The sequence below is a fragment of the Argiope bruennichi genome, chromosome 3 (genome assembly GCF_947563725.1).
Source record: "Argiope bruennichi chromosome 3, qqArgBrue1.1, whole genome shotgun sequence".
Classification (NCBI taxonomy): domain Eukaryota; kingdom Metazoa; phylum Arthropoda; class Arachnida; order Araneae; family Araneidae; genus Argiope; species Argiope bruennichi.
Genome location: NC_079153.1, coordinates 17582075 through 17599997, shown reverse-complemented (window position 1 = coordinate 17599997; position 17923 = coordinate 17582075). Strand labels below are relative to the sequence as shown.

At 26.9% G+C, this 17923-nt stretch overlaps 1 protein-coding gene across 1 annotated transcript; it reads left to right on the top strand.

Moving 5' to 3' along the window:
* Positions 1–13: 13 nt before the first annotated feature.
* On the top strand, positions 14–16369 carry LOC129962600 (N-alpha-acetyltransferase 60-like). Its single transcript, XM_056076411.1, has 6 exons — positions 14–120; positions 3288–3438; positions 6681–6810; positions 10762–10858; positions 14143–14381; positions 15341–16369. The coding sequence occupies exons 2-6, from the start codon at positions 3329–3331 to the stop codon at positions 15464–15466; spliced, it is 702 nt and encodes a 233-aa protein (XP_055932386.1). The 5' UTR covers positions 14–120; positions 3288–3328; the 3' UTR covers positions 15467–16369.
* Positions 16370–17923: the final 1554 nt, after the last annotated feature.

The following is a 17923-nucleotide window of genomic DNA, read 5'->3' as shown; positions in this document are numbered from 1 at the left end:
TCACCGAATCTGGCATCAAATCAAGGTTTATGTTTACTTAGAACCGTTGGGGATGATACTTCTGCTACTGGTCGCAGATTTCTTTTCGTAGCATTAAAAGTTTCGAATTTCTCTTTAAAGGTGCGTTTTAAATTACTATAATTTTAAAAAATTAATTTTTATTAAATGATTTATCCCTAATGACGCATTTAATTTATGTTTTCAGCTGAAAAAATTGTCGCGTATTTTAAGTATTGCTCTTTAAATGAATTAACTCCTCCTGGTACCAATGTTAGTTTTCGAATTTTTATAAAATTTTATTAATTATTTTTTAATTATATTAATTTTATTTGATTATACTTCTGAGGAATAGTCAGATATTTTGGTAAGAAATTTAACAATATTGTAAGTTTCATACATTTTTTTAGTCATTAAAATTTTTATTTTATTTTTACAGTTTGTATGTACATACAAATTTGAATATTACTAAATTTAAAATTTTTGAAAAACTTTGAGTTTATTCTGTTAATAATAATTTCATTTTAAAATTATATTATTGAAATTTTTTTGATTAAATATGATGCATTCAGTTTGTATCTGTAGGATCCTGTTTAGTATAAAAAATTATCATGCATGTAAATATCTAACATCATGTAGAAGTTTCTTTTAATATCACACTTATTAATTTGTTTTAATGGAGCTAAATTTTATATCATGATGTAAGAAATAGCAGTCTATTTGCATTCTTATTTATTTTAAAATGTTCACTAGACGTTTGATTATGTAAAAATAATGATTTTTTTCTGTTTTATATGTATTTAAATAAAGTGTTTGGGGACTTGTACTGTGTATTTTGGTATTAAAAAAACAAAGAAAAGAAAATATAATGTTTGAAAATTTTGGCTATAACATCTGTTGGAAAATATTAGTTGTAAATATTTATTACAAATCCTCTTGAAAATTTTAATGAATATAAACCATTTATATTAATATATTGTTTATTATTTATATCAATTTTCCAGGTATAATCTTAAAACTTCAAAAGAATGTTAGTATATATTATGCTATTACTACATAATGTTTTATATATGTGAAGAGACATAAATGATTTTTTAATTTACATTAATTTTTACTTTGCATTATTGAAGGTTCCTTCATTAGATATTTTCTCAATACATAAATCACAGATGCTATAAAGCAACTTTTTACAGATGCAGACACTATATATACGTATTGTGAATATGTATCATAAATTTATGACTTTCCAGAATAATCAGCAACATTATACTAAACTCTGTTTCTATGAACCAAATGAATTTATGTTGACCATTAGATTCGAATAGAAATACATTTTTACTATTGCAAGACTTTATTTATTGTTCTAATTTAAAGGACTGAATAAATTAAGATTGGAGGAAGAATTAAAACAGTAGTTTGCGATTGAATGAGGATTAAAGATATTATTATTGTCTTGACTCAAAAAATAAATTATCACTATTTCTAATTTGAGATATATATATATCATTACTCTCCAATTTTTCAATTAATTTTCATGCTCTTAAACTGTAATTTGCATGATCATTTATCTATAAAACATAATAAGTTTAATTAAAATAATTATTCCCTAAACAAATGGCTCTAAAAATAAAAGATCCTAATATATTTTGTTAGTAAAAATATCCTTTGATTAAATTGGATAAATTCAAATAAAAGTTACTATAATATTGCTTACTTAAGAAAATATATATTTTAAATTATATCCTAAATTTTCTTTTATTTGCATGTTTATTTAATTTTCTTATTAAATTTTAATTTTTGCCTGCATATTAAACATACAGTAGTTATATTATAGCGTATATAGTAATATATTTGCTATTTCTTAAAAAAAAAATCATTTGTTTAATGAAATAATTTTATAGGAGAAAGAATAAAACAAAAATCTGAGCTTTACAAATATCAATTATACAGTAAATAACTCTTTAAATGTACTGTATTATGATATCAAATTTTTAAATTATTGATATGTACTAGACAACAAAATTATATTCTGGATTCTTTGTGTTTTTTTTAATCAGATCTTTTGGAATCTTATCTTGCCTTTTTACTTGTTTAGATATGCTTAATGCAGTTCACTAAGTTTGAAAATGTTTGTATATTTACAAGTGTTATTTTATTGTAAAAGAGCTAAAAACTATATTCAGAGAAGTCTTTCTGAAAAATTGATTTCATAATTGTATTCACGATATTTATTAATATTCTGATCATATTTTTATAACAATGTTTTTGACAACCTGCAAATCTTTCTGCTTTTGGTGCAGTTTTTTTTAGAGATATTTATACTTATTCTGAAAATAAAAATGTAATGAATTTTTTTAGTTTATTCTTATTCACATTATTCCTTTTATTTACATAGAAATGATAATATTAAATTTGGTATCAGTTCTTATTATATGAGTTTTTTTTTTTTTTTTTTTTTTTTTTTTTTAATATTAAGATGCACAAGCATCTGAAAAAAAGCTTAAATAGAATCTTGTAAAATAGAGTAGAATTTTTCTTTATGTCAAAGATAAGATTGTTCTGCAGTTTTCTATATTTTTTTATTATCTTATCATCTTTTTCTGTTCTTTTTAACAAAAATCTCTGCAATTTATCACAAAAAAAAAATCACCCCACAAAGTTTATATTTATGAGGTGACATTGTTAAAAGGCTTTCCACTTCAGCCGCAAAGTCAAGATTTCAAAAAAATATGTTGAAATTATATGTAGAATGTTCATGAACATTGCAGAAGATGTATGCGATGCAGATATCTGTGCCAGCAATCAGTTCCATTTGTTGGGAGCATTCTCTTTCTTCAACATTAATGAAAGGTCTTCCTGATCTGGTGACTAATGTCAATAATGTTGCAGAAAGAGGTGCATATTACTTGGAGATACACAAGTATCATGCTGAAAGTAGCCAAAGGAGCCAGTGGATAACTGGTGGATGAAAGTTAAAAATTCCTGATATTTTTTACTAGTGTCAAAAAGAAATTTGTGCATGTAAGCAAAACAATACATACAAAGACATGTAAATTAAATAAATAAGAGATTCTCTTGGCATGTTGTTTTCATTTCTTTAAACTCTTAACATCTGGCTTATTTATATATTCTAAAAAAATAGAGCATTATAGTTTATTTATTTATAGAAATCAGTAAATATAATTAGTTAAATAAAATCATAACTACAATATAAAAAAAATTGATTTTATGTACTGAATTTATAATTACTATTTATAATTTATGTTGAATTTTATATTACGGTATTGCAGATATTTATGTTCCAAGTGGTGTCCTGAGGATGGGATAGCTGATGAGCAAACAAGTACCTCTGTGTAATGATAGCAATGTTCAACTCAGATTTTTAGGCCCTGAAGATGTACCAGCTGTAAAGAAGCTATGTACAGAATGGTTCCCTATCGAGTAAATTTCATTTATCATTTAATTTATTTGATAATCTTTTTTATGAAAATTTTTGGATGAAATCTACTTTTTAGTACAATTGCCAAGGATCTTGCTATTACCTAGATTATTATATTGATAACAACTTCCATTATACTAGTTCTTAAACATACAACTGAGGTGGAAAGTAGAAAGCAATTTCCACAAAATTTTGTTCTCGTAAGCACATTGAATTTTTATTATAATGCAGCAGTTCTTGAGCAGAATTGAGAATTAATCATGAATAGATATAAGCTAAATTATAATTTTAATTCTTCAAAAAAATTTCATTATTTGTTGAGCAGTTTCTTTAAACATAGAATTTTAATTCTGTGGAGTTCTTATTTAAATACTTTATAGTTTTTATTTATTGCTATTATTAAAATTGCCTGCCTAAAAATTGTTTCTTTTATAATATTAGAAAACATAGTATTTGTTTAAAATTGAATGAAACTAAATCACATTGTGATATCAATCATGTTCTACAAGTAAAAATTGGCTATCATTTTTTACTTCTACCAAATTATTTTGCTTTTTTTATGCATAATTCACTTGGTTGTTGCTTTGAATAGAATAGGCATTTCATCTCCACTAATTAAACCTATAACAATGTGTGTTTCTAAAATTTCATCATTCAAAGATAACTTTTATTTTCCCATTCTTTTTTAAGTAAGAGTTTTGTGATTTAAAAAGATTGTATTATCCACTTTCAAAACATCATGATTGACATTTTCAGTCATAAAAATTAAATTAATTCTTATTTTAGAATTGACTTTTCTGTGTACAATTTCTCATTGATAGTGATATTTTTTATATGTTGATAATCACCCCACTTAACTGAATGTTTTGACTGGAAGTTAGTGCTCCATTTATTTTCAAAAAGATTCATTATGCAGTTTAAGTTGTCCTTTGTTATCTTTCATTTTTAGCAGCAGAAATTTTTGTTTTTATCAACTTTCACACATCCTCAAATTTTTTAACCATCTCTGTAAATAAATCTATGGTGGTGTATTCATTCATAAAATGCTTTTTTAAAATATTGAAGTCTGCTTAGTTTGTTTGGTTTGATCAAACAACATGAGATCTTTTTGCTATTCAAAAGTTTAAATGATAAACTATTTAGTCAGCCTTCTGAATAATATTTAATTAATAATAAAAGTCATACCAAATACTTTCAGTTTCTTTTAATAGCTTTCAGAATTTTTACATATTTATATTGTTTTTTGTACTTGTCCTTTCATTGAACAGTAACTGTGAAATAAGTTAAATAGTTTTCTATAGATAAAGATTTTTAATAAGCTATTCATAATTTTATGTAGCTGCTAAAATAATGTCAGAAATAAATTAATTCCATTTTCTTAAAGATTAAAATGTGACATGATATCATAAATTCTGGTTTACTCAGGTTTATCAGAATAACTGCACAGAGATCACGAGCTATATTCTTGCTTCAATTTAAAAGGCCTAATTTGTTCCCTTCCATAGTTTCTCTGTTCTTTTATGTATTCATCTCTTGCTTTCCTTTCTTATGTTCTCATTCTCCTCTAAGTAATTTGCATATAAATTTCAAATCAGTATCAGAACTTTGAATAGCAATTTGCACAGTTGAACAACTTAACAATTATCCACAATTAAGCAAAATTCTTCTGCTAAGATTTTTAAATCACATTTCTTACTCCTCACTAAGAATACCATGCTGAAAAAGTTATTTTTAATTAACTACTATTCAAAATTTTAATTTTTCAGTTACTGAAATTTCAAATAAAAAAGCATAATTTTGAGATATTTCCTAGTCAACTCTAACAGATAAGCTAACTTTATATTTGATTAAATACTCAAATTCTAGATGAAATTACTTTCTATTTTATCATAAAATGTTCTCAATACAATAGATACCACTATAGAGATTATTCAAACTAATTAGTCATTTAATTAATTAAATTGACAATTTAATTTATAATTACATTTAAACTTTCACAAAACTGTTAAATAATCCTTAAATATATTTAATATTACCATACATAATAAACAACTGTAAAAAATTATGTTGCACATTTTTAAAGCCCAAGAAACCTATAAATTCAGTGGTGATTTGCCAAAACCCAAACAAACAGAAAAATTTCCCCAATTTTACAATAAAATGGAACTTTAAAAGAAATGCCATTTTTATAGGAAAAGCACTGATGTTTATTGGTGTAAGATGATTTTTAAAATTATCCCATAACTGGTAAAAAAAAGCCACTTTTCCTACTATGGGTGTTCAGTAGATTGTAGCAAATATGTTAACGTTGCTGCCAAATTTAATGCAGATGTTTTGTCTTTCAGATGAAATCACGTCCATTTTTTTTTTCTTCCAATCTACAACTTACTTTTTCTAAAATTTTTTAAATTGTCAATATTGTTGTTATGTCCTATATTTGATCAGCCTTGGAAAATTTTCCTAGCGAAAGTTGTTACATCTATAATTTTTTGCATTCTTAAAACTGCAAATAAATTAGTGTTCAATAATTTATTTTACCATGTATAAATAAAATTAGGTTAATATCTGCCTTTTTAAAATTATTAAATTTAAGCAAATTAAATGAGTATCAAATTTAATTTTGTGGTCTTATATTAAACTGATGCCAGTTTCAGATAGACTGCATTACTAAAGAAATAATAATAAAAATTTAAGACAGTAGTATTTGTGTTATTTGTATCCTTTATTCCATAAAATCATTTTTATGATAAAAAATGGATTTATGTAGATATAAACCTTACCTTATCATAGGTCAGATTAATGACCATAAACATTTTTGAAGTTCAAACAATTCATTGCAATTTTCTTTTATTTCACAATTCTTATCCTTTTATCTCAAAACAATACTTTAAAAATTCATTGATTACAATTATTGAAATATTAATAAAATATCTAATTAACATTAACATTTAATAAAAAATCAAATTAACAAATTAATATTCTTTCCTTATTTTTTTAAAATTTTTTATCTTGATGTAACTTATAACAAAATATTTTTTAAGAATTAAATGTATCTCAATTTCTTTTACATTTAAATAGAATTAAAGTAAGATAAATGGTTGCATTTTAAAAATATTTTTTGCTTATTATTTATTCTTTTATTGATCTTTCTCAGTACTGCAAAAACTTTCACAGCCATGCAAGACTTTTGACAGCAATTACACAATTTATTTATTAAATTGCTTTTGGTATTCTGTTACAAAAGGTATCCTGACAGTTGGTACAAGGACATTACTTCCAGTAACAAGTTCTTTTCCTTGGCTGCTGTATACAGGGTACAGATTATTGGATTAGTTGTTGCTGAAATTAAAGCACAATCAAAATGTAATAAAGAAGTAAGTTGTTTAATTTAATTTGATTTTTAAAATATCAACTTATGCACATTATATTTAATTTCCTAACTTGTGCTATCATTCAGATAAATCGTTACTTAAAAAATCGGAAGATATTTTAGGATATATGTATTTTATCATTATTGATCTCTGATGTCCTTCAAGTAATGACATTATCCTCAAATAAAGAAAATTATCTTGATAATAGTTACCTTATATTTTATTTAAGCTACCTAAATTTGTCCTTTTATTTCTAAAAATGTAATAAATTTATACCTTAATCATTAATTTTTCTTTTCTTATCTCTTGAAAAAATAAACCACTTTATTGATCATCATCTTACACATAAATATTATTTGAAATAGGCATTCATATTTTTTAGCATTTTATAAAGAAAGTTAAAGACACTTAAATTACAAGGGTTTTCAAATGAAAAGGTACGAAACGACACTGTGTGTATAAATGAAGACTTTATTCAAAGTATTCACCATAGGTCTGAGCACAACGACCCCATTGATTAACGAGCCAAAGGATTCCTTGTTCCCAGAATACCTGTGACCGTGACGAGACCAGTCCTTCATAGCGTCCTTTAATTCGTCGTCCAAGTTGAAGCACTTCCCTTTCAGATGTTTTTTCAGGGGTCCAAACATACGAAAATTGCAGGGTGACATGTCCGGGCTGTAAGGTCGAGCTGCTCCCACTGGAACTTGGCCAGTTCCGCGTGTGTGACCCTGGAGACGTGCGTTATCATGGAGCAGAGCCGCAGCCACCGTGAGTAGCCCAGGTCTTTTGTTCATGATGGACCTGCGTAGTCTTCGGAGTGTCTCACAGTACACATCGGAGTTAATGGTTCATCTATGCTCGTGGAATTCAACAAGTAGCGGACCTTGAACGTCTATTGGACGGCGCTCTTTATAAGAACCACTGCTCTCTCTCCTGCGCATGCGGGCGCTCGCGCATGCTCCGATCTATGCCGGAGACTCCAATCGCATCCCTAGATTCTCCCACCGCGGCATAGGCAAATATGTTAACGGTTACGTTGTTATGACGTTTCGTACCTTTTCATTTGAACACCCCTTGTATTTCTCATGCGTATTCAAAGAAACCAATTATTCATTTTAAATTTTTAAATAGTATTAAACTTATTTGTTACCGTATAACAAACTAGCGGCCTTTGGCGACCAGCCGGTTCGCAAATCTTAATGCACGTTAAAATTTTAATAATTAAATATTTTATGCAATTCCTACTTTAATAGCTTCTTCATCAAAATAGTTTAAAACTTCAAATTTTAATAGACATATAATTCACTCATAATACTATAAAGGCCTTCAGCCATAATGTAATATGTACCTCTCTAATTTTCTGTTAACTCCCGTAGAATTTATGCTTTAAATTTAAATGGAAATGATTAAACTGCAATTAATATAATAATACTAGCTGACCCGGCAAACGTTTTTCTGCCTTATAAATTATTTATGAATGATATTATTTATGATTAATGAATATTTTGGTTGTTAACGAATTCATTGTAAGTTGTGGGGATGGGATCTATGACAGAAAGATGAATGGAGCACTGTAGACGATGATCGCCGATAAAAAAAAACATTAACCATTCATTTTCTTAATACAATGTATTTCATTAACATAACGAACATATACATTGTTTGATCTCTTAAAAGTTAAACGCAAAGGGAAAAAAGTAATATATTTTTTGTCCTAAAGTATAAAAATGAAATAAAGAAAATCAATATTCATTTCAAAGAGCAATTGAGTGTACGATATTTTTTCTCAGTTCGTCTTTAGCCAACACAAATAAGCTCGTTAGTTTGCCCACGCGAGAACATGCCACGTGTAAAAAACATGGTGTACCCAAATCTAAGCCGCAAGCAGACATCGTTTGGCCTTGCGACTTATTGATTGTCACTGCGAATGCGAATCTAATAGGAAATTGAACGCGTATGAATTCGACTGGCACGTCTGTGAAAATCATTGGAATTCGTGGCAGCAAAACATTTTCGGCTCACAATTTACCATTCAAAATGGCAAATTTTGATAATGTTTTTCATCAATTTTTTAATGACCAATCATGTGTCATTGCACAGCAATGGTGGGTTCAAATTCCGGAGTAAAATAACCGGAGATCCAACTTTCAGTCGTAGAAGGTGTGGTGACATGCCTGGAAAATCCAGTGAGTTCAAAAACTCTGTTGGATAATTTACAGCTTCGTTTGCATCGATCAATTTGTATGATACCAAGTCGCCTGGCAACGACTGCTGTATCTCGAAATTTAAATCGTCGACGTCCACATTTTTTGTATTATGTGTGTTCATCAGGAAATATGCGGTCAATGAGAGCATTTTGCGAATCAATGATAGTGCAGAAATTAGTGGGCAATTTTATGCATCCAGTATTTTATTAGACAGCAACTTTTCCATCGCCGATATCTAACAATTGGTCCGAGAATGTGTCAGCAGATGGATCTTGTAGTATTTGGACGCGCGTGTTTATTTTTAGCTGGACTTTTTCAACATTACGTCACAGTGGCGATGATTTCAAGCAAGCGTTGATCTCCTTATCTTACGGTGTACATGGATAGGAACACCCTAATTACCTAGCTTTATGAAATATACTTTACGACCTATTCTCATACCTACCAAATACACATAAAAAATTTCACGAAAATCGGTCGAACCGTTTCGGAGGAGTACGAACACAAACACCGTGACATGAGATTTTTATATATTAGATTTTTTTTTTTTTCTTTTACTGAAACGGAGCATTTTTTTTAAATATGAGTATTGAAAACAGAATAGCTGAGTATTTAAACCTTATGAGCACTAAAGAATATTTTTCTTAATTTATATAATATCTCAGGAAGTTTTCAATAAAATTTTCTCAGATTCATCATGAACAGATCGATTAATTAACAATGTTTAGTTTTAAATGCATCAAACACTAAAAAAATAAACAGAATAATCTGTCTTGGAATAATCTGTCGAAAACATAATTAGCTTTCAAAACCAAGTCCGTATCCGTTGAAAATAGTTGTCAACAGTCAGAACACAATGCGCATGTTTGAATTTTCAACGCCAATTATGGTAACGCAAAGGCGTGAATTTTCTACTCCAGTTGGGGTAACGCTATGCAGATTAGAAATTTTTAATTTCCTTTATTCTGTTTTATTTTTATTCAAAAGTACTTCAGAATGAATCTGAAAGTTCGATTAATTAACAATGTTTAATTTTAAATGCATCAAACATTAAGAAAATATACAGAATCGTTTGAAATAAGCGGCCGAAAATTTGTTAAACTTATCTTCTTCAGCGTCGGGAAAAAAAAAAAAAAAAAAAAAACTGAAGCCTTACTTATTTGGCGGTGGGGAAATGAAAAGATTTTTTTGGCATGAAAGTTACTTTTTAATTAATAATTAAAATTCAAAAAAAAGGACACCAGGTGCACATTCCCGATCTCCAAGGTATGCATGTGCCAAATTTGGTAGCTGTAGGTCGAACGGTCTGGCCTGTAGAGCGCCAACACGCACACACATTGAGCTTTATATAAGTATAGAAGGGAGATTTTTTTTTGGGGGGGGGTTGGGATATCTATAAGTATAAGTGAATGGTGCTTGTTAGTATTATATATTTTTATGTATTATTATAATTTTATTTGGGAAGATCTTGAATTTCAAGAAAAATTGTAGCTTTACTAAAGGTAATCCACAATGGGGTTTGAATTTTACAGTTTTTATAATAAATTTGATGATTTAAAAAAAAAACACTCTAAAGTAATATCAGAAAAGAAGAACATTACAAATATACATTAGCCTAATTTATTCAAAATTTATGGAATAGTTGAATTCTAGCCAAATTTCAAATGCAGATAAATAAAAAGGGTATGCAGAATAAATAAAAAGTTTATTTATATGTTAATATTAAGCTATTTTGATTTTACAGGACCAGGGTCTACTTTCTTCCCATTTCACCAAAAATACAAAAGTAGCCTATATACTTACTTTGGGAGTTGTAGAAGATTACAGGAGAAATGGCATTGGTAAGATTGTAAATTTTTTATAACAGATTTGAAAGTAAAACTCATTTTCTAAACTCCTCTAAAAGCAGCATTAACAATGGCTATCATTTTTTAAAACAGCATTTAATACTATTCTCAAGTAAAGACTATTGATAATAGCCTATGTGAAAAGTTTTACTTTCAACAAAGGAATCATATTAACATATTTCACTCACTTAAAAAAGAGTGCTACAGTGGGGGGGGGGGGGAGGCTGTAATTTTGCAGAAATGTTTGCTTATTTTCTATAAAATGATAGCATTTGCTATGTTGGAAGATTGCTCTGTCTAATTGTAAATATTGAAATTTAAAGTGTGATAATGTCTTAAGAAATATATATATATATATATATATATATATATATATATATATATATATATATATATATATATATATATATATATATATATATATATATATATATATGATTAGTGGTCTTTCAAATGCAAAAAATAGCTAAATCAATATTGTGGCATTTTCTTCCAAGTAAATGAAATAGATGTATTGTTCAGCAACGGATTATAAAACCCTTCATGTTTTTGTGCATGTGTTAGAATGGTTTTAATTAGTCAAAACAGGGGTGAAAGGAGGGTCTTTTTTACATTTACTAGTATCTAATATTGGAAATTTAAGGTCAAAGGGAATACCGGAAATGCACTCATCGTTCCACGTCTCACCCCTTAATGAAATGGAGTCATCGAAATTCCGTTGACAAACAGTACTTTATTTTATTTTTATTAGTATTATTTTATTTCCTTTCTAAAAAAACATTAAGATTAAACAAAGTAAGTGTATGAACTGAATGATTCCAACTTAGATCCCAGAATTGTGACTGTGAACTTAGCAAATCAGTCTTTTATCCTCTAGATTTTAAAGATGTAATTTAGAAGTTACCAAACTTTATTTCCTTTCATTCTTTATGTATATACAAAAAGAGAGGTGAATTTTCATTCTTACAATGAATTATTTAAAACCATTTAAATACAAATTTAAAAAGGCAATTAAACTTTACCTCCTCTGAATCTGATTTTTGTAATTTTAAATATCCAATGTTTTTCTGCAATATCATATGAAAATCATACACCTAAAATAAATGCCTGCTCAATTACATTTCAGTAAATAATTCATAAAATATTTAAACCATGAATGTCTCCTCATTTTCTCTTTTCGTATTTACTGCATTGCTGTGGTGAATGTGTTACTTGAATTCTTGAGCCTTTGTATAAACAAAGAATTTTTATGTTCCGAAAAATATCTTTTTTTCTGAATAATTGAAAACAAGAATAAAACGGTGATTTAAATGCATCTATCTTCTGTTTATTTATTGAAAGACAAACATTCTATATATATATATATATATATATATATATATATATAATTGGTTTCTTTTTTCTGTTATTTTTTTTTTCTAATTTATGTCCATTTTATTTTAAAATTTAGTGTCCTATTTTAAACATGATTATTACAAAGAATTTCATGTTTTCTATATTACTAGTGATTGTTTATTTTCATTTTCTGATTTCTTAAGCATTAGATTTATATTTTTTTCCTCTTTTACGAATGGCATCAACATAGATATTCAAATGTTTTCTTTTCATCTGTATTTCTTACTCACTGTAACAAATCAAGCTGTAAACTGTTTTTATGGTTAATTGATTCAGTTTTATGATATAAAGGCCAATGTTAACTATGGTTAAATATATGATTAAAAGTTAAATATTTTGTAAGAAAATAAATAAAAGCTCTGCTGTTATGATTTTAATAGTATCAATTGAAGTTTAGAAAATTTATTTGTATAAAAATCAAATCTGGAAACTGATAAAAAGAAAACAAAAATTTATTCTAAATTTTTTCCCAAGATTATTGCTAGTGAAAAACAAAAAAATTGTGGGGAGGTCATTACCCCTCTAAGTATTTAATAATTTGAGCAGAGTTAAAAAATTAAATACTACAGTAATTAAAGCATGTATAATCAATCAAAATATGATTTACATATGAAATACCTGAATGTCTTCTCTCCTATGCTCAAGTGTCAATTGAGTATGACTTCATGTGAAGGTTAGTTAATTTAATGCCATCACTAAAAAATCGTCTCTCACAAGTTAGTAAAAAGTTGATGCAGTATAGTTTATTGTTGGTCTGCAGATGATGTTCCAAAAGTTTTTTTTTTTTTTTTTTTTTTTTTTCTCCCTTTGAATAAATATGTTGAGCAAATGATTTCATAATACTCTAAAAAAATGATTTCTCCAGCAAAAAAAAAAAAAAAAAAATTACAGTGAAGTCCATGAGCTCATTACTATTCCCATGTAAATTGTACCCATCAAAATAAAACATTTAAACCCTCTATCTGAAGTGCATATCAAACAAAGAAAATAGATGTAGCTAGGAGGATACATATTATCTTTATATTTAAAAGTGTTCCCAATGCACAAATGTTGTCTGTGTAGATGTACAACATTCTCTGAGTAAAGATTGAAATTTTCAAAAGAATAAAAAGATTGTCACTGACTCATGTGTAAACATTAAATATACAACATGCAAATGAAAATTATGGTTGTTGGAACTCGTGACAACACTACATTCAACATGATTGTCTGATTTTGAACCATCTAACATAGGTACATAGGATGAATACTGTTAGTGATGATAATTGTAAAGTTGTTGAAAAATAGCATTTAAAATTCCAGAATTCTCAAATCCAGAAAAAATGACAAGAAATGCAAATTTCATACATCCCAGAGTGTATACAAAAAAAATAATTTTTAAAGCAGTTGCAGTGTTGAGTCATAGAGACATTAAGTTTTTTTTTCTCTAGGGCTGATATTTTTTTCCTCTGCAAATTTTTCAAATCTAGGAATTATTTTCAACTTTAATTGAAGATGACATCTTTATAGACATTTAGTGCTGATAATGGGTACCGGTGAGAAGCAGAGAGAGGTATGAGAAAGTATTCTAGAACTATGTAATATCGAAATGTGTATGATTACAATTTTTATTGTGTCATATAAAAGTAGATTTTTTGCAATTTATTTAACTTTTGTAAATTGTTTTCAACAATAATTTAATCAATTTAAAAAAATATTTTCAATATCTTAAAAGTTATAACTTTTCTACAGCTTGAAAATTGTTATTGAATCTTTTTCCCTCAAAAGTCAAGATTACATTTGCCTTTTATAATATTATTATTATTTTTTACTCCGCATCTAAAATATAGAATTGTTTAAGATTAGTTTTTCAATAGAAAGATAATTTCCTTCTTCTGTTTCAGCTACTCTTTTGTTAAATAGCCTAGTTGATCATCTGACAAAAAACCCTGATGGCAACAGTTGTAAAGCTATCTACTTACATGTTTTGACATCAAATACTACAGCCATTCAGTTTTATGAACAACGGAACTTCACTCTTCATTCCTATTTACCTTTGTATTATTCAGTGCATGGAGTTGCTAAAGATGGATATTCCTATGTTCTCTATATTAATGGAGGACATCCTCCTTGGACATTTCTATATCCTTTTTGTGAAAGATCCTATTTTAAATATTTTATTAAAATTCTTACTTTAAAGTGATACAGAAGGCTTATATAGAGAAAATAACAAATATTTTAAAAACTTTTGGTAAAATTCCTTATTAATTATGAATGATTTTTTTAATGATGTTAATTTCTTTTCTGTAATATGTTCATATAAATAATCAGTAAGATGTATGCAATGTAAATTTTTTATCCAATTTTTTTCTCTAGGTGATTATAAAATTTGTATATTTCTATTTAAATTTCACTTTTATTTATTTTAATAAATAAATATTTGAATGAATATTTTTCAACAGTAGCTTAATAGTAAAAAGACTGTTTATTTAAATAAGCTTTATATATTTATACTTAATTAAATGCATATACAAATTATTACATCTGTTAAAAATAAAAAGAAATGCATGAATTGGTTTCTGTTAGATCATTTCATCCTAATAATAATAAATCTTTTTATTGAGTTCTTCGTACATATTAGAATTTTGAAAAATGCGTTGTTTAGGTGAATTAAAGAACATTTTTTTAAGTTTATTTAATTGTAATTCTTAATTAATCAAAATATTTTTCCCAATAAAAGTCATTAAAATTCCTTCTTTGCAACTGTTGTGAACATTAAATAAAATAAAAAAGATTCTGTAATACTATATAATATGTAATTTGGAATTACCAAGATTATAAGATCATCCTTTTCTTGATCTCAATCAAGAATTATTTTGTTAATATTGTTGCTTTTAAAATTCTAAGTAGAAATTTTGTGATTTTTTTTCCCCATTTCAATTCATCTGTATTTGATTTTATTGTACTTTATTTGTATTTAATTTTATTGTAATTAAGATCCAGCTGATTTATCTTCAATTGACTATCCTAATTGAAATATTCACAATTAAAGAAGAATGCATTTTATTCATGTAATGTTGAAGCCTTAACAACTTTCTTACAGATTACTTAAAACATTGGGGTCGGTTTGTAAGCCATTTCCAAGTCTGCATTTTGCCAAAGAAAATGTACCGCTTGATGCAAGGTTTTGTGACAAAATTGTGGCCTGAAAGCTGGAGATCCCGTTGAATCATAATGTCATTTGTGAATAATTTTTTTAACATATCTTTATACTAAGATTCATTTATCTGGTGTCAAATATTTAATTATTCTGTATGTAATGTGTATATATACTATATAAAATATTGCAACTTATTCTTTGCAATTTGTTGATTATATCAATGTACATTCGGATGTTTATATATGTTTTACCCTTAGGCTGAACAAATTTTATATAAAAAAAACAACTAAGCCTAAATTTTTTGTCTGTTAATAAGAAGTACAAAGTGATTTTGTAGTTATTTAGAATACATATTTTATGTATAAATCAAAAATTCAACTCAGCAATAAAGGGTATTATTTGTCTGTTTAAAAGTAACAATTATATTCTCTCTCATTCTCTGTTTTCTTTCTTTTTGCTGAAAATCTTAAATAATCTAAGTTTCTAAAACACAAATCTCTCTATATTTCACGATAGACACCATGGCTCTCAAATGTTGAATGATGAAAAATATATTGTTTCCAAGCCATTGTTTTGATATGAGTTTGATACTTATTACTTGTATGATATAAAGTCAAAAATAATAATCAGTGTGCCATAGCATCAGTTTTTACTTTCTCATATATAAAGTGTATAGGAAATATTGCAATTGTCAAAAAATTCAAACTCGATATTTTGATATATCTCCACGTTTCAGATCTCCCCGAGTTGGAAAAACATTTTTTGGCATTATATTTGTTTATGAACACAATAACTGTAAAACGCTATGACTAGATGGTTGAAATTTGATATATGGAGTCACAACCAGATTTGCATGTTCCCATCAAACTAAAAACCTTTGGCAACCAGTTTGTTCACCCAGATTGTTTTTTAGGGAGTTAAATTACAAATATGGAATGCATTTTTTAAGTTTTACCATGTTATTTCATAAGATTGAAAAACTTTAATTTTATCTGCTTACTTATATTACTGCATGTGAAAATTGAAAAGTATGTGTAAAGTGAAATGAAAGCGGAAGTAAAAATCCTACTTTGGAATTGACGTTTAAATGAAGCTTTTTTTAAAATTTGTGATACATGCAAAAGCATGCAATTGAATATTTTGATGAATGAATTTGAATTTCTTTATAACTTAAAAACATTGTTGTAGTTTGTGTGTTAAAATAAAGAAAAAAAAAAATATTTGATCTTTAAAGTTAAAATAGATGAAGAAAAAAAAAACAGCTTTGAGTTTTAAAACAATGCATAAACTATTTTTGTGAAATAACAATTTTAGAAGATATGCTCATTTCATCAATGTTCATAAGTAAATCATAGCATCATGTCTGTTTCTCAATTCTATTACATTTTAATAATATTTTGCAACCCCATTAATTCGCAAAATGATGAATTAAATGCAGCTATAAAAACGTTTATTAAAACAGTGTGAAGATTTGTTAACATTTGATTGTTGCCATTCAACAATAAGTAATGAGAGCGATTTCTGTGCCACATTTGTTAGCGTTTTATATTTATAGATTTTGAATGAAATTCATTATCAGGAAATATGGATATTTTAGTACAAGTGAACTCAATGATTACAAAATACAAACAGCTAGGTAGATTATAGGTTTAGTTTCTAAAATATAGGTACTTACCAAATTTTAAATCAAATCCATCAAATGGTTAACCTTTTGTTGGTTAGTACTTTCACATGCATGTGGTTTTGTGTCAATTGATTAGCAAAGTTCAAAATTTTGTAATTAGATCTTTGCCAATGCTATACAACATATTTACAGCCTTACCCTAAATCTTCAGTTTACATGGAGGAAGTAGGATAAACTTTTATTGGAGAGTATACCAGGGAGTTTCAAGGAGATTAGTCCTGCTGTTGTTAATTTAAAAATTTATTTCATTTGTTATATTTAAGTGATATTGTTTTTATGCAAGAGTTGCAACAATTTGCTTCACAGATGAACCAATTATTAATTATTGAAAATACTTGCTAGAAGAAATTCATTCCAGACATTGCAATATCTCATGGTAGATAATTAGTTGAATTTTGTTCCTTTTTTGGTGTGGGGGGAGTTTCACTGATTTTTATAATTGCCTTCCTGTACATTTAAATTTTATTTTATATCTTTAAATGCTGTTTTCACAAAGTTTAATTTTTTGGTAGAATTTCCTTATGAAAAAAACTTTATAAATTAAAATCTAATGCATTTTTTTTGTTCAACTTTGGTATGATAATATTTTAATTAAAGAACAATTAATCTATTCATTTAGAAATATTTTACAGTTGTTTCAATATTTCACAATGCAAGAAAAAAAAATCAGTTGAACCCAAATATTTGAAGAGTGGATAAAGATACAGCTTCTTTTTTTTAATTCAGGAACTATGTAATATATTTCTTTATCTGAAAAGTTTTAAATGAACTATTTGAAATATTTCTAAACTAAAAGATTTTTGGTTTATACCACTTTTTAGCCGGGGGGGGGGCTCCTTTT

Bases quoted from the DNA above. Each gene is read 5' to 3' on its own strand.
- LOC129962600 (XM_056076411.1), top strand. From the start codon at position 3,329: ATGAGCAAACAAGTACCTCTGTGTAATGATAGCAATGTTCAACTCAGA. The intron at 3,439-6,680 runs GTAAATTTCATT...CTGTTACAAAAG, and splicing joins ACAGAATGGTTCCCTATCGA to GTATCCTGACAGTTGGTACA. The intron at 6,811-10,761 runs GTAAGTTGTTTA...TTGATTTTACAG, and splicing joins AATCAAAATGTAATAAAGAA to GACCAGGGTCTACTTTCTTC.